This window comes from Aspergillus udagawae (genome assembly GCF_001078395.1).
Source record: "Aspergillus udagawae IFM 46973 DNA, scaffold_1, whole genome shotgun sequence".
In the NCBI taxonomy this organism is placed as follows: Eukaryota; Fungi; Ascomycota; class Eurotiomycetes; order Eurotiales; family Aspergillaceae; genus Aspergillus; species Aspergillus udagawae.
This window is the reverse complement of record NW_025091264.1, coordinates 1,270,952-1,291,362: the sequence shown is the minus strand read 5'-3', so window position 1 is coordinate 1,291,362 and position 20,411 is coordinate 1,270,952. Positions and strand designations below refer to the sequence as shown.

At 50.0% G+C, this 20,411-nt stretch overlaps 7 protein-coding genes and 1 non-coding gene across 8 annotated transcripts; 5 read left to right on the top strand and 3 right to left on the bottom strand.

Moving 5' to 3' along the window:
* Positions 1-94: 94 nt before the first annotated feature.
* On the top strand, positions 95-3,181 carry Aud_000434 (kinesin family protein; the record flags this gene model as incomplete). The annotated part of the gene is made up of 2 exons (XM_043285947.1): positions 95-294; positions 352-3,181. The coding sequence occupies 2 exons, from the start codon at positions 95-97 to the stop codon at positions 3,179-3,181; spliced, it is 3,030 nt and encodes a 1,009-aa protein (XP_043141882.1).
* Positions 3,182-3,989: 808 nt separating this feature from the next.
* Positions 3,990-4,647, top strand: Aud_000433 (peptide-methionine-S-sulfoxide reductase; the record flags this gene model as incomplete). The annotated part of the gene is made up of 3 exons (XM_043285946.1): positions 3,990-4,164; positions 4,237-4,555; positions 4,617-4,647. 3 exons carry the CDS (start codon positions 3,990-3,992, stop codon positions 4,645-4,647), a joined length of 525 nt encoding a protein of 174 aa, XP_043141881.1.
* Positions 4,648-5,858: 1,211 nt separating this feature from the next.
* On the top strand, positions 5,859-7,173 carry Aud_000432 (uncharacterized protein; the record flags this gene model as incomplete). The annotated part of the gene is made up of 4 exons (XM_043285945.1): positions 5,859-5,927; positions 5,978-6,100; positions 6,157-6,904; positions 6,971-7,173. The coding sequence occupies 4 exons, from the start codon at positions 5,859-5,861 to the stop codon at positions 7,171-7,173; spliced, it is 1,143 nt and encodes a 380-aa protein (XP_043141880.1).
* A 3,024-nt stretch (positions 7,174-10,197) lies between these two features.
* On the top strand, positions 10,198-11,650 carry utr2 (putative cell wall glucanase (Utr2); the record flags this gene model as incomplete). Its single annotated transcript, XM_043285944.1, has 3 exons — positions 10,198-10,321; positions 10,378-10,818; positions 10,884-11,650. 3 exons carry the CDS (start codon positions 10,198-10,200, stop codon positions 11,648-11,650), a joined length of 1,332 nt encoding a protein of 443 aa, XP_043141879.1.
* Positions 11,651-12,633: 983 nt separating this feature from the next.
* Aud_r0001 lies at positions 12,634-12,753 on the top strand. The gene has a single exon (XR_006253251.1). It is a non-coding gene; the product is annotated as a 5S ribosomal RNA (ribosomal RNA).
* A 298-nt stretch (positions 12,754-13,051) lies between these two features.
* Positions 13,052-15,142, bottom strand: Aud_000430 (alkaline phosphatase; the record flags this gene model as incomplete). The annotated part of the gene is made up of 3 exons (XM_043285943.1): positions 13,052-13,383; positions 13,438-14,942; positions 15,018-15,142. 3 exons carry the CDS (start codon positions 15,140-15,142, stop codon positions 13,052-13,054), a joined length of 1,962 nt encoding a protein of 653 aa, XP_043141878.1.
* A 240-nt stretch (positions 15,143-15,382) lies between these two features.
* On the bottom strand, positions 15,383-16,154 carry Aud_000429 (Mth938-like domain-containing protein; the record flags this gene model as incomplete). Its single annotated transcript, XM_043285942.1, has 2 exons — positions 15,383-15,579; positions 15,650-16,154. 2 exons carry the CDS (start codon positions 16,152-16,154, stop codon positions 15,383-15,385), a joined length of 702 nt encoding a protein of 233 aa, XP_043141877.1.
* A 708-nt stretch (positions 16,155-16,862) lies between these two features.
* hmt1 (putative vacuolar ABC heavy metal transporter (Hmt1)) lies at positions 16,863-19,796 on the bottom strand (the record flags this gene model as incomplete). Its single annotated transcript, XM_043285941.1, has 3 exons — positions 16,863-18,183; positions 18,239-19,290; positions 19,440-19,796. 3 exons carry the CDS (start codon positions 19,794-19,796, stop codon positions 16,863-16,865), a joined length of 2,730 nt encoding a protein of 909 aa, XP_043141876.1.
* Between the last annotated feature and the right edge of the window lie 615 nt (positions 19,797-20,411).

Genomic DNA, 20,411 nt, shown 5'->3' with positions numbered 1-20,411 from the left:
ATCGCGAGATACCCGAAATTCGCCCTTCACTCGTTTCCTGTCTTTCACTTCAAATCCCCAGCCCAACCTGGAGGAACGCTAACATATAGGCGCCATGGCAGCCGAAGGCGGCTCCTCATCGATCACAGTCACCGTCCGAGTCCGACCTTTTACAATCCGAGAGGCAGCACAGCTTCCAAAATGTGAAGACGGTCCCCTATTCCTAGGAGATGGCTCCCTGGCCGGAGCACCAACTCCCAAGCTCAATCAAAAGGGGATCCGATCCATTATCAAGGTCATTGATGACAGATGCTTGTGAGTGCAGATGCGGATCAGTTTATTAAGTCAAAGAAAAACTGACGGTGCTCAAAGAGTTTTCGATCCTCCGGAGGACAATCCAGTCCAGAAGTTCTCCAGAAGCGTTGTGCCCAACGGGAAACGCGTCAAGGACCAGACATTCGCCTTCGACCGCATCTTTGACCAAAACGCCACACAGGGCGAGGTGTATGAAGCGACTACACGAACCCTCCTGGACAGCGTACTTGACGGTTACAATGCCACTGTTTTCGCTTACGGTGCCACCGGGTGTGGAAAGACGCACACAATCACCGGCACAGCACAACAGCCCGGTATCATCTTCCTTACCATGCAAGAGTTGTTCGAGCGAATCGAGGAGCGGTCAGGAGAGAAGCACACCGAAGTATCCCTATCATACCTGGAAATTTACAATGAAACAATTCGTGATCTTCTGGTCCCTGGCGGCAGCAAAGGCGGCTTGATGCTCCGTGAGGATACGAATAAGTCTGTTTCTGTCTCCGGGCTATCGAGTCACCATCCGCAGAACGTACAACAGGTGATGGACATGATCATGCGGGGCAACGAATGTCGAACAATGTCGCCAACGGAAGCCAACGCCACTTCCTCTCGGTCGCATGCAGTTCTCCAGATCAATATCGCCCAGAAGGATCGCAACGCGGATGTCAACGAACCACATACTATGGCAACGCTGAGCATCATTGACCTTGCTGGGAGCGAGCGAGCTAGTGCCACTAAGAACAGAGGCGAGCGGCTACTGGAAGGAGCCAATATCAACAAGTCCCTTCTCGCGCTAGGCAGCTGTATCAACGCCCTCTGCGACCCACGAAAGCGCAATCACGTTCCTTACCGAAACTCGAAGCTGACTCGTCTTCTGAAATTCTCCCTGGGCGGCAACTGTAGGACGGTAATGATTGTGTGTGTTAGCCCATCTAGCCAACATTTCGATGAGACACAAAACACGCTGCGCTACGCAAACCGGGCGAAAAATATACAGACTAAGGTCACGCGAAACGTATTCAACGTCAACCGCCATGTGAAAGACTTCTTAGTGAAGATTGATGAGCAAATGAATCTGATCAATGAGCTCAAAGCTCAGCAGAAGGAGTCAGAAAAACTGGCCTTCGCAAAGTTCAAGAAGCAGACCGAAAAGAAGGACGCCGCTATACGGGAAGGTGTCTCTCGTATTCGCAACGCATATGATCACTCCTTGCCAGAAAGGCAAGAGAAGATCAATACTATGATCAAATTGAAGCAGGTAAGCCGCCGGATCGGCATGTTGTCTTCATGGATTGCTGCTTTCGATACGGTGTGCGCAAACTCTGAAAACGAGGAACCTTTATCCAATCTGCAAGCGATTCGAAAAACGGCACAAGGTATTCTCCTCGAACTGGAGGGTAGTAGGCAACATTATCATCAGCGACTGGCGAAGAATAACTGGGATCGAGCTATGAACTCTGCGGTAGAGAACGCTATTCGTCAACTCCGAGACTTTGAGATTAGCGACAATAGCGACTTTGCCAATTTCGATCGGGAGGCAGAGCTCCTCCGGTCAAATGCGGAGCGAGAGGCATTGTCCGCTGTGGCCGACCAAGACAAGGCAGGGGAGGCGGCGACAATTCAAGTTCTTCTCCAAGCTCAATTTGAGATTATTGCCTCCATCGAGCAGATAATGCACCTGAGCGAGGAGGACGCTGTTGAAATGGGCAAGAAGATTCTTCTGAAGATGCTCAACTCGTCAGCTAACGTCGCCACCAATGTCGTAAAACCGGACGGCACACTACTGCCTGCTCAACCACTCAGTCCATTGAAGTATAGCTCTCCGAAGCAGAAGAGGAGATCGAGCGTAGCTCATCTTCCCACTGTGAAAGGCTTGGGGGCACCAATAACGTTTGCTCCCGCTGCCCCGGCATCACCAACGAAGGGATCTCCACGACGACGTAAGGTGGGTGCCGGAAGGAAGAGTGTCAGTTTCTCGCCGAAGAAGACACAGGCAAAAACAGTGAAGAGGAGTGTCCGCTGGAAGGATGACGAGCAAGAAGGTGCCTTGACGGAGTATCAAAAGACCCCTCAAAAACCAGGTACTGAGACTATCCCTGAAGAAGCTCCCAGTGAGGAGCCCCAACTGCCCCGAGCCTCTCCGATTCCACGCGGAATCCCTGTGCCCAGCCGAAACATCAGCCCCTTCGGCTCTTCTCCGATCCCGTCTCCTTCCAATGAACCAACGCTGCACGTTCAAAAGAACAATCGTTTTAAAGCGGGATTCCTGTCAAAGAAGCCCGGCAGCTCGCCTGTGGGCCCGCCTCCAACCTCCACTCTCCCATTATCTGACAATGACAATTCCCCTTTGCGAGATATTGAGAACAGCAGTTTCTTGAATCGCAGCTCTATCGACCGTCCGTCGCGAATCGCAGTCCGAACATCCAGCGGAAGCTACTCCAGCAGCCCACTGTCCGACAGTAGGGACAGCTGGAAGGCTAGCAAGGATGATGCTATTAAAATCACTTCAGCGATGAGACGAATTTCTGGTGGACAATTTGGCTCTGCTGCCTCTACCAACTCTCTCCGCATCCACCGCCGACGCAGCCCGACAGCTGCAACCTATGGAAGCTCTCCAAGCGAAAACACAATGTTTACCGCTTCGCAGGCCAGACGGATGGTCAAAAGTGAGAAAGAGCTTGATCCCAAGCCTAGGGTTTTGAGCCCTCGAACTCTTCCAATCATGAAAAGCACGAGCCATAGAAGAACCACATTCGGAGGTGACATCCGGCCCCGAGATATCAGTCTTACAAGCAGAGACGCTATAAGACTTAGTACTATGGCCGCTCCAAGCATCGAGCGGCCCCCGGAGACTCTCTACCCTAGCTCTGGAGCAGGCTGGAGGTAGTCGTTGATTGTTGACTTATATTGGTTACTTGCTTGCGATATGGAGTATTTGGGACGGCGTTCAGAAAGACAGATACCATTGTCCTTGTTCCTTTTTTTCTTCGTTTCCTCTTCTTCTTCAATGTTCAAATCATCTTTACATGGAATCTTGCCTTTTTTTCCCCAACATACCAATGCATGGCCGAGGATAAGCCCATCCCACAGAGAGAAAATGGGAACACGGGATGTAAACTTGTTTGTTTTTCAATGTTGATAACTCTTCTTTGTACGATATGTGCGAAATTCGTGATTCGAGAGATTGAGAGAACTCCGAGAAGTTGTGTCGCTCTTCCTGCCGTGGCTCTTGTTCGCCGTACCCTCGCATATCACAACTAACCTGTACCCCAAATCTCGTGCGGAGAGCCTAAGCTCGATTATGTCATCGCACCAAATGACGCCAGTTAAGCGTCGACGAAGCCATGGTGGGTTCTAATTAGGTAGACTTTCTATAAAGACGTTAATTACCTCCTTATATCTCCGTAAGTTTCTCGTCTCACAAAAGTCCAATATCTAGTGGAAGGAAGCCCGCCTTTTCTCCTCATCTGAATCATCATCACCCCCCGCAATCGCAACATTCCGCCTTTGCCGCTCCCTCAGAAATTTTACTATTTCCAAAGGTCCGACTCCCTGATTATCCGAGTACGCATTCCGCCTGGTTGATGGCATTTGCTCCATCAGCAATTAGATCGACTTTGTTCTCACGGTTCTTTCGTGCTTTCTCGACTGGCTCTCCTTTCCTATCCTTGACCTCTGAATCGGCATCTCGGAACATGTCCGATAACACGCAAAAAGCAACATTGGCCGCGGGCTGCTTCTGGGGAGTTGAGCATCTCTTCCGCAAGCACTTTGGCAATGGAAAGGGCCTTCTCGATGCTAAAGTAGGCTACTGTGGTGGATCGACATCTTCCCCATCGTATCGGGCTGTGTGCACTGGAACGACCGGCCGTATGTTGCTGCCTTTCTTTGGGACTCGTCGGTCAAAGTCATGATGCTCACATTATTCTTTTTATGAGATAGACGCTGAAGCTGTTCAATTAACCTTTGATCCCTCGGTCGTCAGCTATCGTTCCTTGTTGGAATTCTTCTACCGCATGCATGATCCCACGACCAAGGACCGCCAGGGCCCTGACGTCGGCACACAGTACCGCAGTGCGATCTTCACACACGGTGAGGAGCAGCACAAGGTCGCGGAGGAAATCACGGATAAAGTCTCCAAGCAGTGGTATAAGCAGCCTGTCTCAACGCAGATTATACCTGCCGGCCAGTGGTGGGATGCCGAGGAGTACCACCAGCTTTACCTAAACAAGAACCCATCGGGCTACGAATGTCCCGCTCAGTAAGTTCCAGCTAGATACATCCGTGGATTCTAATCTGTTGCTGACCTTGTTCCGGTATAGCTTTGTGAGAGACTTCCCTCCCCTCTCTTGACTACCATACAAAATTTAGATACTGTATATATAATCTCAGTGTGTGACATCTGTGGCCAAACTTTTTCAAATATTTCATTCTGACTTTGCTTCACACAGGAAAACTCAAACCTTCACGACCAATTCTTCTGTATCCGCATTACAACCGCAGGCGTAGGCCTTTGGCCAACCGACAAGTCAGTATCTGACGATGCTATTCGTCGTAGGGGCCTGTTTGCTGGACTGGCTTTGGAATTGCTCGAGATTTTCTACAGCCTCTGTGGACAACCTCAGAGACTTGAGATGCTAGTGTAGGAAGTTGTGGATACTAAGGCAGCTCAATACCCACAAATACTTAAGATAATCAAGCATCCACAGCTATAAGGTGTGAGCTTCTACTTATACTAGGTGTAAAGTGACTTTTAGCGTCCTAGGAATCTAGTAAGAGGATCAATGGTGTCTCGTACTCAATCTATAGTGCCTTATATCACGAGGCACCAGTTAGAGAATATCTTGGGAGATTATGAACGAACTCAGTAAAGTGATCAATTTTAATCTGGCTAGCACTTAGTAGTTTCTTCAAATCCATAAGGAAGGGTATCAGAATCTTCTAGGGGGATAATAGTAGGATAAAATGGCCTTCAATTGAGTACAGTACTTCACTTCTCTGAGAGAGAATATACCTTAAACCATCTCCTACCTTACTTCTCTCTTTTTTCTTTCACTTGCTCCAGCCTCTTCTATTCCTCTCTCTGCATCTCTCCTTCTTTTGTAATCAGATTATGCTCTGACGGCTTATTTATCAATCTAGATGCTCAAATACTCGCGAGAAATGTTCACCTTCCTCACAGAGTAACACTGAGAACATAAGGGTCCTTTGAGAAACAGCAAATACACTCTGCCCATCTTCAACTTCCTTTATTGACCTCTACTCGGCTAACATTGTCTTTCATTGATGCAAAGAGCACCGCCGTCTGTGTTGATCTTTGCCTTGCCTGTCCTGATCGCTCCCTCCTCCATTCTTCTGTCCAGCGAAGAGCCATTTAATACTCTTCAATAGCTTAAGCAGTGAGTAACCCTATTAGCTTAGAAAGGCCTCACTCCGCTGCACCTGGTGTCTAACATCAACATCACTGCAACAGGATACGGAACTGAGCTCTCACGTACAAACACCTCTCAACACAAAACCGGGACTCCCCGACAAACTGGCATAGCATCTTAATCGTCCTGACAATGACGGTGTATACCATAGATGGGGCTATGGCTGAGGCCTTGGGCCATCTGAATCGCATTGCCTGTCACGTAAGTCTCTAACCATGGAGGTAATCGGGACGGCGAACTGATGACAGCAGTTCCGCAAACATGAGCAACACAAGCCGGCCAACGAACTGGGAAAGTTGAGCATCATGATCGTCAATGCCTTCTCTGAAGGAATCGAGCATATTCCCGATAGCGACTACGTGCTCGATGACGGGGTAAGTACTTTCTGGTCATCTTGTTACACGGTCACAAAGCTAACACGCAATAATAGCTCCCAAGCAGGAACATGGGTGCCGAAAACCAACAGAGCATGCGTCATGACGCAATCCAGAAGCAAGCTGTTGCTGCCCTTATGAATGAGGTTGAGAAGGAGAACAAAGAGCCTGCCAGGGGTCACGGCAATCGAGCTGGAAGCTGGGCTCAAATTGCCGGATCTACGGCGAAGGTTCAGTGCCAACCAAAGGAAACACTGCACTACTTGTCGCCGATGTCGATGTCGTCTGTTTCCGGATCCAAGCAGAGTCACAGCATTGATGGCGAGAATGGCCCGAGAGCCATGGATTTCTCCGGGGCACCACTCTCACCCGAGATCGCTGAAGCCAAAGCGGGCGTCGTACGTATTTACGGCAGAGTCTCCAGGGAGGCGATCCGCTTCATCACCACCCGTATCCACGAAGGTCCCTTGCAGGAGATTCGGGTTGAGACGAACGAAAGGACCAGGGTCACCTTCCAGTATGCCTCTCATGCACTTGCCTTCGTGAAGTCGAACCAGGAGATGGAGGAGATGCTCGGATACGGGCGCTTTGGCACGGGCTACACTGTCGAGATGGCCGAGATCGTCGATTGGAACGATGATCACCGTCGGATGAACCAGCCCATCCGAGAGCGTCGGCGCCTGTCTTTCGCGAGAAAGAGGCTCTTTGCCGATAACATGTCGCCGGAGAAATGGAAGTCGGACATTCGTGCCGTCGCTGGACTCGGCAGCATCGACTTCCTCTGGGTTTTTAACACTGGAAACGGTGAGTGCTCCAAGCTGTGTTATGTTGCAGTTCGTTATATATGGATGAAGCCTAACCATAACATAGCTACTGCCGTGTTTACGAGCACTGCCGTTGCTCGCAGAGTCCTGGAGGCCTTCAACAAGTGGAAGGAAACCCGTTCTGTCTACAGTGGTGTTTCGGTGACTTACTCCTCGGATCCCTGCGAAAAGGAGTTGGTTTTGGTCAAGGATACAGCACGCCCCAGCTTTGCGAAGAACTTGAACTTCGCGAAGAAATCCATGCGCTGATCATGGGATTGTTATATCACGCTGTCGCGGAGCGGCGGGGCGGGAAAAGGTCATGGTATGGCCACGATACTGATGGAATGAATTCATGTGAGAAAATGAAGTGGATATATCAGGAGTCGAGAAGAGAACCTGATAAGCAAGGGCAATTTGTTCATGAGTGGGAACTTTCTTCATAGGGAGTAGTGGTGGAAACCGTGGAATGAGAGCACAACACGGACGGTCCTTTAACTCGTGGGAACGATCGTTCAACCTCGGTGAGGTCGATATCAGTTTACAAGCCACCTCTGTTCAAATGAGCCTATGGTATTGTACTCGAGTAGGTCATCCTGCAGTAGATCGAGCCGGAATGTCCTGTTATGGCAAGATTTTTAACTGTCTGCTATCATGCACTGCTCTGCGGAGTAGACCACCGCGTCGGTATGGACGCCAGAGACTCATGGAAGTTCAAAATGTATCTAGACTAGTCTACCCTCCTACTGTACTTAGGCTTGTAGCAGTACCCAACCTCCTTACATAAAAGGATTCCTGGCACGTGAACATGTCGTAGACAGCACACGTACGCTTCCTACAATGTGATGCAGCCGGCAATGATGATCATCAGGTGGGGATAGAATAGTAATTCGTGATGAAACAACAGGTAATACCATCTGACAGGGTTTCAGATATGGCGTCGATATGATGTCTATTGGAATGCAGGTTGTCCGCAAGCCGAAGATTGTTCCACGATATGTATGGAAGGTTGATGGAAGGCTGGAAGGATTGCCCAGTGGTACTGTTTCTTGTTTGTTTGTTGTACATGGGAGGTGCTGCAAGTAACTTTATGAGGTTTGGAGGTTTACAATAACGCTGTTGATAGTTCTTTGTTTAGAGTAAGGAGAGTATATGCTGTGAAACTCATGCTGGCATGGTTGCAAGAAAAGGGGTGAATCAATTATGATGTTACCGTTGTTGTCCAACTCCAGCCAGCAGCTGTTGCATCATCGCCATGAAGCACGAGAATTATAGTAAAGATGATAACAATGCATCACTATCTATCTGGTAAGACCGAGTCCATGGAGACTTGAATTGTTTCCTTCTTTGCAGTATTATTTGGTTGTCCAACCCATAAGCGGTAATTAACCGCTCAACGGCATTCCAATGAGCGCATGGAACAGACTTTGTGGCGAGAGGTAAGACTTCTGTGGCAATCTAAAAATAAAAATAAATCTTTTCAATCCTTCAAATCCTTCCTTTTGAGTTGTCTGTCATGCTTCTGGGTTGTCAAGAGCCAAGAGTGCAATCCAGGCTATCGTCATCTCGTTTCTTTTTGGAGGCGGTCGCTAATCCAAGGAGGAACCAAGAAGCCAACCAAGAGTCCAAGAAATTTGAAAACACTTTGGTTCTTGACTCTTAGAGGGAACAATCTGCATTGCCAGAAGTAGCAGTCTGCTGAGAGCGTCCATGTTATTATATCATTATTTTGATTATAGCTACAGTTCCGATCAAATGGGCCATTAAGAGATTATCTGATTGGCTCAGAGCAGTTCATCAATTCGAATATGAATGGTGGATGCAGGTGGATGGATCAAATCTGGTGTGTTTTCTTAGGGGTCTGTTTCTTCCTTCCGGCTTGGTGATTGATTTAATAGTCCAGCATATGGGTGAGACAAATTGGAGGTCGTTTCTTAGTGGTCAGGTGTCTCCTTTGGCGTCTCTCGAGGGTCCCGTGCTTGTCTTGAGCGTATTTTATGACTTTCCATTTTCGCCTAATACAAATATTACCCTACACTAGGTAATTTCCTCTCGAATCACAGAGAGTTAGGGACTATGTACTGGAAATGAAGGGTAGCGCCATTTAAATCTAAAAACCCATAGTAACAGACTTGTTCTTGGAAATGGGCACTTGAGCAGGCAGAAGCCGCAGAACTTGACTTTGGTGGCTGTGGGTCCAGCAACTAGGCCCTGTGTGTTTTGTAAATACAAGGCTCTTGACTCCAGCATATCAGCGGGCAATACTCCGTAATGCCATCCTCCATTCGGTAGTTGTGACTTGTGGATGGACTGACTGTTCTCGAAATTTCGCGCTCAGATGATCGGATGATTGAGGTCATTGTCTCTTTATTGAAGGAACATGATCACAATTATTGCCATCATCATCTTCGATCGGAAATCAAGATGATCCATCTTCAAGGAATGGAATTGACCGAATGCGGACCCTGTTCAGGGCCTTCAGGGTCAACTCAGCTCCAGATGTCTTGAAGCTGCTGTATGGAAACGGTGGGCTAGTATGACAACTCACGGGCGGAGTATCTACTTAGACAGATAGATACTCTTAGGTACCAGTTGGTCGATTTATGCATCCAGACAAGTGATAGTCGATTCCAGGACCAATAATCTTCTGATGTCTCTAAACTAAATTATTATTATCAACACCTATTAAATTCATTTTGTGCTTGTTTTTATTATTTAAAATCCGCCCCCCGACTTCTGATCGCTTCTCCTTTTTCTCCTCTTGGTGGTCTGACGGAAGATTATCACTACGCTCGGTACTACTTGCTGATCGATCCGGAGACAAAAGTCCACAAAGAACTCAAGAGGGGCAAAAGGGAAAGAATCACACTCGTTTCGCTTATTCTTATTTGCTTCTCCTTCTTTTCCTCCTCTTCTTTCCCCTTAATTCCCCAGCGATTGCTGATTCCCCTCGTTGAAAATCGACCGCAGCCTTTCGTTGATTGGTGCGTCATCTTGATTGCGCTTTGTATTCGCCAGCCTATTTGCATACTTCTCCATATAATCGTCCACTGTCCCACTCCGACCCTCACCAGTTCTGGGTCTGGTTCAACTCTCGCTCAATCTTTTGGTACGTTCCATTCCTCAAAGAACCCATAAAATATTGTAATATTCAAAGGGGTTCTGTGTTTCTCATTACTGATTCTTCTTCACAGTTCCCTCACCCGCCCACTCCGCTGGTGATCTTTCTTTGTCTATACACATTTATTCCCCAGTCTCTGTACATATCCATTCTCTTGTACAATATCAGCCACCATGGTGCGCATTGGCTCTTCACTTCTCCTGGCCACTCTGGCTGCTACAACAGTCTCGGCTGCCTCCGACCCTCCCAATTGCAGCGCGGACTCTCACTGCCCTGAAGAATGGCCTTGCTGTTCTTGTAAGTTCCAGACTACCTAGTTGCTCAGACCTAACCTAACCATTCTTCTACCCCAGTGTACGGCCAGTGTGGTACGGGCGCTTACTGCTTGGGCGGATGCGATCCTCTCTTGTCTTTCTCTCTCAACTCCTGTACCCCTGAACCTGTTTGCCAGAGCAAGACCTACAAGGACTGGTCGAACCTTGACAGCGCTGCTGAGAACACCAAGTACCTGGGCAATGCCACCAAATACGACTGGGTCTACAGCGGTGCTCCCAAGATTCAGGATGGAAACCTCCTGCTCACCATGCCCAAGAACAGCGTCGGCACCCTGATCGCAAACAACCACTACCTTTGGTACGGCAAGATCTCGGCCAAGATCAAGAGCAGCCGTGGCGCTGGTGTGGTCACCGGTTTCATTCTGCTGTCTGACACCAAGGACGAGATCGACTACGAGTTCGTCGGTGCTGACCTGACCAATGTTCAGACTAACTACTACTTCCAGGGACTTCTTGACTGTAAGTTCAATGGTGGATTGCGGACCACGGTTTTTGCAGTTTAACTCACATATTCTTTTACCTAGACGGCCACGGCGGAAACGCATCCGTTCCTGGTGGTGACACCTTTGGCGACTGGCACGAGTACACCATTGACTGGAAGCCCGAAGCCATCACATGGTCTGTCGACGGTGAGGTCAAGAGAACTCTGACCAAGGAATCCACCTACAACGAGACCAGCAAGCAATACATGTACCCTCAGACGCCCTCCAGAATGCAGCTGTCCCTGTGGCCCGCTGGTCAATCCAGCAACGCCCCGGGTACCATTGCCTGGGCCGGCGGTGAGATCGACTGGAATCACGAGGACATCAAGAAGACTGGTTACTATTACGCCACTTTCGGCGAAATCACCGTCGAATGCTACGACCCTCCCAGCGGTGCTGATGCCAAGGGCAACAAGGCATACATCTTCAAGGACAAAGCCGGTCTCGAAAGCTCCGTTCAAATCACCAACAACAACACCGTGCTCGCCTCCTTTGGGGCCACCGGGCTTGACATGGACCTTGGCGCCAGCTCGTCGGCTTCGGGATCTGCGAACAAGACCAGCAGCAGCGCCAACACTGTCCCCTCTGGCAATGGTGGCTCTGGAAACGAGCCTGGCAATTCCCAGAGCGGTAGCAGCGGCTCCGGTACCAGCACCTCGGGCGGCTCTGGCAGCTCCACCGGATTCAGCCAGGGCGGCGAGACCTCTGCCAGCAGCAACAAGAACGCTGCTCCGTCTCAGAACGAGCGAGTCCTGAATGGATCCTTCTTCGCTGTTCTGGTTGCCGTTGTTGCTCTGGTCACCCTGTGAACGGGGTACTTAACACTTCCCACACTTTTTTCTTGGATATTCTTTCTTTATACTTTTCTTGCCCATGACTTGGATATTCCTGTGCATGCCTTCTTCACGTCATCTCGGCAGATGTCCTACTTCTTGCCCTGCCCTTCTTGTTCTATACCTGGCGTTCCCCTCTCCCTCAAAAGCCGACCGGAACGCCTTTGATATACACTCGATTAACTAGTTCATTTTCTGACCCACCGTTCTGATTCAGATGTTTCATGTTAAAGTAATGATGTGCGCATGGAACGACACTGCGCCCACCTCGAGAGACCGTTCTCACCTGCCACGGCGAGTCCCGCCTTTGGATATACATACACATACACATACACATACGCATATGCATATGCACCATTCTGCTAATACTCTCGGCCTGATGGAGGTTTATTGCACTCATGTTTCGACTATTATGGTTGTTTCTGCATCTATTGGTGTTTGACAGTGTAATACCCTAGTCAATGCATGATTTGTTACAATAAAGTGTCCCTGAAGCTCTGTAGGCTCGCAGTCTTTCCGTAGTGGACTCTAGGCCAGTCACCTAACTACACAAGCTTTCTTTCATCCCACGCTATTCGCAGCTGCATACATAGTAGAGTATACCGCCCTCTCCCATGCAATCCTTCTACTATCTCTCAATATCTCGCAATGCATTCAAAGAGACCTGTGCGTCAACACAGCAACGTACTTCCCAACTGTAACAACCCACACTTTCAACTCTACGCCTTCTATCAGCTCTATCACTGTCCATCCACAGATCAGTACCTTCATCAAGCCATCAACGTCTGTCATGCCAGATTCTACTCCACAGAGTATCCAAACACGTGAAGAATGACAGCTACAGCATATTCCGACACCTAAAATACACATACACTCAACGTATCAACTGACAGTTGCTGTCGACTGGAATTAATAGTTATAGTCCTCTGTATATGACTCTCTGTTGAATCAAAACAGGCACATACGACCATAGGGTGTGGAAAACAGGGCTTCCCGTCCGCTCAGCCGTACTTAAGCCACACGCCGGCCGGTTAGTAGTTGGGTGGGTGACCACCAGCGAATCCCGGCTGTTGTATGTTTTTTTTTTTTTCTTTATTTTCTTCGTGGTTGACGATAGGGTCAAAGGGTATGTAGTCAGTACGATGCTCGCTCTCCCTCGGGACGCCGCTACCCCTGTTCTGTAGCGAATTCTGTTTGGTGGGAGGTGTCTATGGGTGGCCAGGAATGTTGATGAATGATGGTAGAAAAAGAAGGTAACTGAACCCGATGGTGTGATTGTGGTTGGTATAATGTCATTGATGCTTGATATAATAATATGTCCAAACGCCGTGCTCCTGAAGGAAATGAGATATAAACCTGCTCAACTTGTTCAATTAATCAGTGCGTTCCTCCGCACCCGCATTCCAACTTCTCCATGCCGTCCACGTCCATAGAGCGTTTCCTGAACTCTCCGTGGTAGGTATCCAAGCCCTCGGTGCGGACGTTCTCGCCCAAAGGATTCCCTAGCCAGCTGAAGGGCCGGCCTGCGGAAGACACCCCTCCAACGCCCGCGAACGACCAGGCGCTGGATGATTGTAGGCGCTTGGTGATGTTCTCCACGTCCAGGTCAAGATAGTCTGCCAGAAACTGGCCGACCTCGGTATTTTCGTGGTTCCCAACCAGAGGCCAGGCATCTTTCGAAGAGGATGCATAGATGTTGACGTCCACACCTGCTAACGGTTAGCCGACCTCCAATGTTCCATGCTATAGAGGCTGGCACTTACCAGAGTGGCCGTGTGTTGACCAGCCAATCTGCGCCCTTCGACTGATTATGTCGGCAAACTGATACTGGGAGCTTATCGGCGAATTTGGATCGAGGACAGAATCGATCTCCTCGTCTGTGGCATCGGTAATACCTAGACCTTTCTCCAAGAGCTCTCGAACATAACGTTGCTGCTCGTTCTTCTTCGTCTCCGTAGAGAGGAACTCATGAAGTTTGTTGTCAATGAACTCGGTGGAATGGCTGGCGTTGGCTAGAACCCCGGGAAGCCATTTGTACTCCGGGTAGGTGGCATGAAGCTGCCGAGCGGCGGCCAGGCCACCCGTCTCATGGTCAGATGTGCTAACCACAACACCGGGCGTCGAGTCTTTCTCGAGGAACTCCAGCACTGCAGCGAATGCCTTATCGTACGCAATAACCTCGTGGACCTGCGCTGCGGGATCGTTGCCGTGTCCGGCATGATCAATACGGGAACCTTCGATCATCAAGAAAAAGCCCTGCTCGCTATCAGCGGTAGCATCGCTGAGTATCTTGAGTGCAGTGCGCGCCATCTCTTCTAGAGACGGGTAGACGTCATTCTGACTACGACGGTCAATCTCAAACGGAATGTCCTTCTCCGCGAACAGACCCAGGAGGGGCAGCTTGGCTTCCGATCCGCCCTTCAGTGAGTCAAAGCCCTTCCGATCATCAAGGTAGCTGAATCCCTTCTCCTTTGCGACGCTGACCAAGTCGCGATCATCTGCCCGGCAGCTCCCATCGGTCGAATTGGGCAGGAAATGGCAACGACCACCACCAAAGATAAGGTCGACAACGCGCCCGAGTGGGTGCTCGCCAATTTCCTGCTCGGCGATCCGGTCTTCGTATTGTCGCATGTTCACGTGCGAAGCAAAGCAAGCAGGGGTGGCATCGGTGATCCGAGTCGTCACAACAAGTCCGGTCTTGTAGCCGGCCAACGATGCAGCCTCGAGGACGGTTCCACAGGGCGAATGATCCGGAAGCACAGAGATAGCACCATTATAACTCTTAAAACCGCAAGAGAAAGCCGTCGCACCGGCAGCCGAATCCGTCACCAGACTAGAACTCGACCTTGTCCTCGACGTTCCGATGTGGTGGCCGTCCAACACCAAAATATCGTCAATCGGCAGTCCCTCGGCGAATTGTCTATAGCTTCTGGTCATGGTAAGACTGGTAGGGCCCATTCCGTCCGAGACCATGAAGATCAGGTTGCGTTTGCCGGTCGGCTTTTGTCCCGGACCCCAGGGGGGTCTCGAGCCAACATTCGTCTTGCTCGACTCATGCTGGTAGACGACTGCGAGCACGATAACAGCAATTGTTGCTAGGAGCGCCCAGCTGAAGAGACCGACTTGTCGCCAGAAAGGCCAGCCCCGTCGTTCCTGGCGTCGCCCGGTCCGCTCCCCGGTCAGCAGTGCATCCTCCTCTTCCGCATTCCGAATCGAAGCGTTCTCCGAGGAAGGGCGCGGAGCCAAAAGAGGCTCGTCTCGCACCATACTAGGCAGGATATCTCAGATGAATTAAAGAATGGGATCAACGGAATCTATTAATGCACTGAATCATTTAACGAACGTAAAGCGAGAAAGTGAGGAATCCTGAAGCTGGGGATCAGGAGTCCCTTGTGGCTGCAGCTGCATTCGGCTTGGCAGCTCACGGGACCTGGAATACGTCACGCGCTGATTCGCTTGATAAGCCATGATCAGATAACCAACCTACAGTACGTACCGCATCTCCCGACTGTACTTAGAATAGGGCCTGAATTGCATCTGGGCACTGATTCGCTTCTGACGTTCTACGGCGATGAAGAAGTACAATGAACCATTGGAGTGTATGTATTAGATAGTGTACAGTTAGCGGTCAGAACGGATGGGTATAACAGAAGCATCAAGGACCGATTCGCCTCAAGACATATTCACATATGTGAAAGAATCAGTCTTCTACCTCCCATTCCACCCAATAGGAATCATAGCTGCAGCAATCTCCGAAACGCCTCTCTCGGTAGCGAGCAAGTTGAACTGCGCAGCCGCATTCCGAGTGTCAAGCACCTCCACACGAATACCAAGGGAATTGATATGCCGTCTCGTATCAGGGGACAAGGGAAACACCGAAGCCCCCATACCAATAAGTAGCAAGTCTAGCAAAAAAAGGAAATCCAACATGGTCAGCACGCCTTTGGCAGAGTACCGGGGAAAATGCCGACTCACCAGGACGAGGCCACACAAGCCCCAGGAGCCCCCACGCCTGCTCATCCACCTCAAACTGGCCCTTCTTATTCAACATGCCTGCTTTCGTGCCCTCATTGACTTTCCAGGGCCTCCAGGCAAAAGCCTCCCCGCCAACGAGCAGCACCCCATCTCCACCAGTAACTTTGACCCCACTGTTCAGATGAAACCCGGAATCAAGGCAGGCATCAATGGCGGTCGTCGGCGCGGGTATATTGCCTAGCACGTTGAGTGCGGCGAAATCTGTCTGCGTGTCCTCCTTCGAAGGTGGGCCTCGGTCATGGCTGGTTGGCTTTGGCGTATGAGAGCGAGGGATCATTCGGGTCGGGCGGGCATGGTTGCTGTTGTTGCGGCGGGAGGGCCCTAATAGAGCAGTCGATCGTATGGCAGAGCTGCATCTAGGGATACTTGAGCAAAGATTGCCAGTGGGTGTGCCGGAGATGCTGGTGCGCAGTGCTCGGAGTAACTGGGTTGATGGAGGTTGCATCGTCGAGGTCGATATGATTCCGCGGGTGAGTGTAACGCAAAGACGTTGACTGTTGAATCTTCTTCTAGTGATCGACGCTCTGCGGGATATCCGTAAAATGGCATCCGCCGTGGACCGATTCAATGGAAAAGGATGCCCAGGAATCGAAAAAGCTGTTGAGTTAGATTAGGTTAATGCCTGGAATTTCAGGCGGACGGAACAGGTGAGGAGCGGTGATGTAAGCGGCAGCCAATCGAAGCCTGCTCAATGGCAATCCGCTTCAACACATCTATGGGGACATGTGAAGGCCTCGGGCATCAAGCATACTACTGTTTCCTACGGAAGATCGCGGTCATACTGTAAGTCCCAGAAGTAAAGCTGCCAAAGAAGTCGTTCTGGCGATGTAATTAGATAGGTAGTCTAATGTTCCTGCTATCCAAGCATTGAACCTTTTTGTTCCACCCGTGCTGCAAAGTAAAGGCCAGGCAATTACAAAATCCCAGAAACTTCTTGCCATCACGTAAGTCACTCAGAACGCCGATAAACTCGATAGTAGGACGGCAATGACAGCACAAAAAGGCAGAAAATCAATCGGAAAACCCGAGAATGGTATCTCATCACTCCGTCAACTCTATAATGACAAACGAAATCGCTCTCCATAGTATGAACCGTTCCTTTACCCGAGAAGAATAAAAACGGGGTGGATGACGCTATAACCGTTTTCATACTCTACCCTTTCTGGCTATCATCCGAAGATTTGCCCGAATATTGACCCTGCGCTGGTCGAGCTGTGGCCGGATGATCTTTGCCGTTGCGGTCCTCATCAGACTGGCTGGAGCTGTCGTCTCCAACACCAGTCGTTGATGCACTTCGCAGACGTTGAGCGCGATCTTGAAGAACTTGCGCTTCTGCGGCCGCGCGCTGGGCTCGAATCTGTTTGCGCCACATGCTAGCATACCGGCCTTTCATAGCCAGTAGCTGATCATGTGTGCCACTTTCTGCGACCCTACCCTCATGCAAGACCAAGATGCGATCCGCTGTGGTAATAGTACTGAGGCGGTGTGCTATGACCAGCATGGTGCGGCCACGGGAAAGAGTCGATAGCGCGCCTTGGATGTGCTCTTCGGTCTCTGTATCCAGTGCGGCCGTCGCCTCATCCAAGAGGATGATCCGGGGGTTTTTCAAGATGGTTCGAGCAATCGCCACTCGCTGTTTCTCTCCTCCACTGAGTCGGAGACCACGCTCGCCCACCTTGGTATTGTAGCCATCAGGGAAGGACATGATTTTATCATGAATGCTGGCAGCGCGACAGGCCTCGAAAACTTCCTCATCCGTAGCGTTTTGGTTGGCATATTTCAGATTGTACATCAAAGTTTCGTTAAAAAGAACCGTGTCTTGCGGCACAACTCCGATGTGTCTTCGGACCGAATCAATCGTGACTTTGTCCACATCGTGTCCGTCGATTCGGATGTGTCCATTTCTCGCGTTATAGAATCGGAACAGGAGACGGAAAACGGTTGACTTGCCACCGCCTGACTCGCCAACGAGTGCTGTGGTTGTGCCCGGTTCGCAATGGAACGTAAGACCATTTAAGGCAGGCTTGCGGGTATCGTACGCAAACTCAACGTCCTCGAACTTAATGTCACCTTTGCATACAGCCAGAGGCATTGCGCCAGGCTTATCAACCACAGTGGGCTGCTCCCTGAATAATTCGAGCATCCGCTCCGAGTTAATCAAGGCCGATTGGATTGAGCGGTAAAAGGTGCCGAAAAAGTTGAGAGGCCCTTGAAGCTGTGCCATGTACGTGAGAAGGGACACAAATTGGCCGACATCCCGCTGGCCCAGAGAAACTTGATAGGCGGCAATAAAACATGCGATCAGTAAACCCAGCATGAAAACGGTATTCTGGGACGTATTCATCAAAGTCAAAGAAAAGAGAACATGGTATTCGGCTTTTTGATAGTCCGAAACGGCGCCCCGATATCTGTTAAATTCGTAGTCCTCCGCGTTGAAATACTTGACGGTCTCATATGAGACCATAGAATCGTTCCTGATCCACCATGTCAGCCTCAGTTTCCTCCTGATATTTTATTGGCAATACTTACTTCACAGCATCCTCTTGCCTCGATGCGTTGACCATCTGTCGTCTGATCTCTGCTCTCCACTGGGCCATGCGCACGGTAACATAAAGGTAGCAAAAGGTGACGATAGTAACGACGAGTGCATAATAAGCGTCAAGGGCAATAAGCAAGTATCCGATGGCGACACAGAGATCTACCAGCATTGGTACAACCTGAAACGTGACCTGTTCCAGGAAGGTATTGATAGAACTGCCTTTGCTTAGGGCAGATAGCACCTCACCGGTTTTCTTTCCCAAGTGGAAATCGAGACTGAGACCGTGCACGTGTTCAAAGGCAGCCGTCGAAAGCTCCATGTAAGAATACTGGCTCACTGGGATCCATAGGCTAGACCGCAGCGAACCGATCAAGCCCTGATTGCCTTGTAGCCACCGGTAAAGAATGTAGAGACAGATTTCAAACCACGGGACACGGAAGTCACCGTCAGTTTTCGACAAGATATTAGTGATCACTCCCACCTGGTAGGGGACCAGAACATTGACGACACGTTGGAGAACAACCAGGATGAAACAGATGATCACAATCAACTGCAATTGACGGGACTTGGAAGGCCACAGGTAAGGAAAGAATAAAGAATAGCCACTGAGATATTCCCACCAGCTGGTTGACGGAACTGTGGTTGGACGGACCCATGGATCGGCCGGTTTCGAAGGCTGCTGGTTTCCTTGAGCGGCATGAGTCGAGCCGTAAGCCGTGCCATTAGTGCCTGTTTCTGCGTGCGCGGGATCGAGCAATCCCGTCGACTCGGTTGGGCCATGGGTCTGATCTCGGGCTGCCTTCCGTGCACTAGTCCTCGCACTGATCGAGCAGAACAAGTAGATTATAACCAAGATCGCCAACATGAGTACTCTGATACAATTGGAGACGATCTCCATTGACTCCCATCCCGTCATGCCCTGCCGTAGTCGACCACCGGAAGGGTTCCCTACCACGGGTTCATGGTGAATGGTGGAGTAAATAGAAAGGGAGGCCCCCACAATGGCCAATTCGAAAGGGATTGCAATAATCCATGGAATGAGCTGGGTTGAAGACGGAGAGGGTTTACTGTCTAACAGAGAGACGAGGATTATCGCGTAAACGAAAAATGAACCCACAACGTAGATCTGACATATCTATCAGCCGCGGGGTCGACAAACGACGCATCAATCGTTCAAGTTGTCCCACTTACCACCACAGCCTGGCCACACCACCAGTGCTCCGATCTGGCAACCATAACATGGGCCACATTGATGGCGGCATCGGCAACCAAAGTGACGAGCACACCAACCGACAGCCACTTGAAAAGCAGCTTTGCGCTCTGAGAGAACTTCTGTGTTTCTTTCACAACGACCATTGTGCTTCTTGACCGCTTCGGTAGAGGGCGTCCACCCGGTCCTGTGCACACTGCATTGCGATTTTGGGTCACAGTTCTAGCAGTGCGAATGGAGTTGGTCACGAAAGCCACGACAAAAACAAGGAGGAGTACAATTGGGGAGGCTGTGCGAAGGTACGCCAACAGCTCACGCGTTCCATGATGAGATGCCATCATGATCGATCCTCCCGCGCAATATCCAACACAATCACAGGTTCATCAAAACGTTTCCATGACACAATTGCCGTATTATTCCGTCTTGACCGAGGGATACGAAAAAGAAGCGGTAGGGACAGCGAGTTGGAGTAGGAGTCGGGCCGGAAACGACTGTCAGCGTAGAAACAGAGACCTGAGGGCAGTCGAGAAGTAGAGGGCCTGCGGATTAACTGTTATGTAGGCTTGTAGAGACTGAATGAACGTTGCAGCTCTTCGTTTACCCCTTCCTGGTCGTGATAACGAACCTCGGTACCAATTCAGGCGACGCAGAACGACAAAAGCAAGAAAACCGCAGTGAGAAGATTAGAAGAATGCAGACAATAGGTACAACAGAACAAAAACGCGTGTTGATTAAAAAGCTATACGGGGAGACGAGGACAAGAACAGGGATGAAGAAAAAAACCCTACTATATGGTGAAGCATTGGACCACACAAGAGATAGAAGGATGACGAAAGAAGAGGAGATCGGGAAGAAGAGAGGAAGGAGAGTGAGTGAAAGAAAGGTTAGAGGAGCAGATCAATGGAGAGATCCAGCTCAGGATTGATCATCGAGGACGAGGGAATAATAATTAG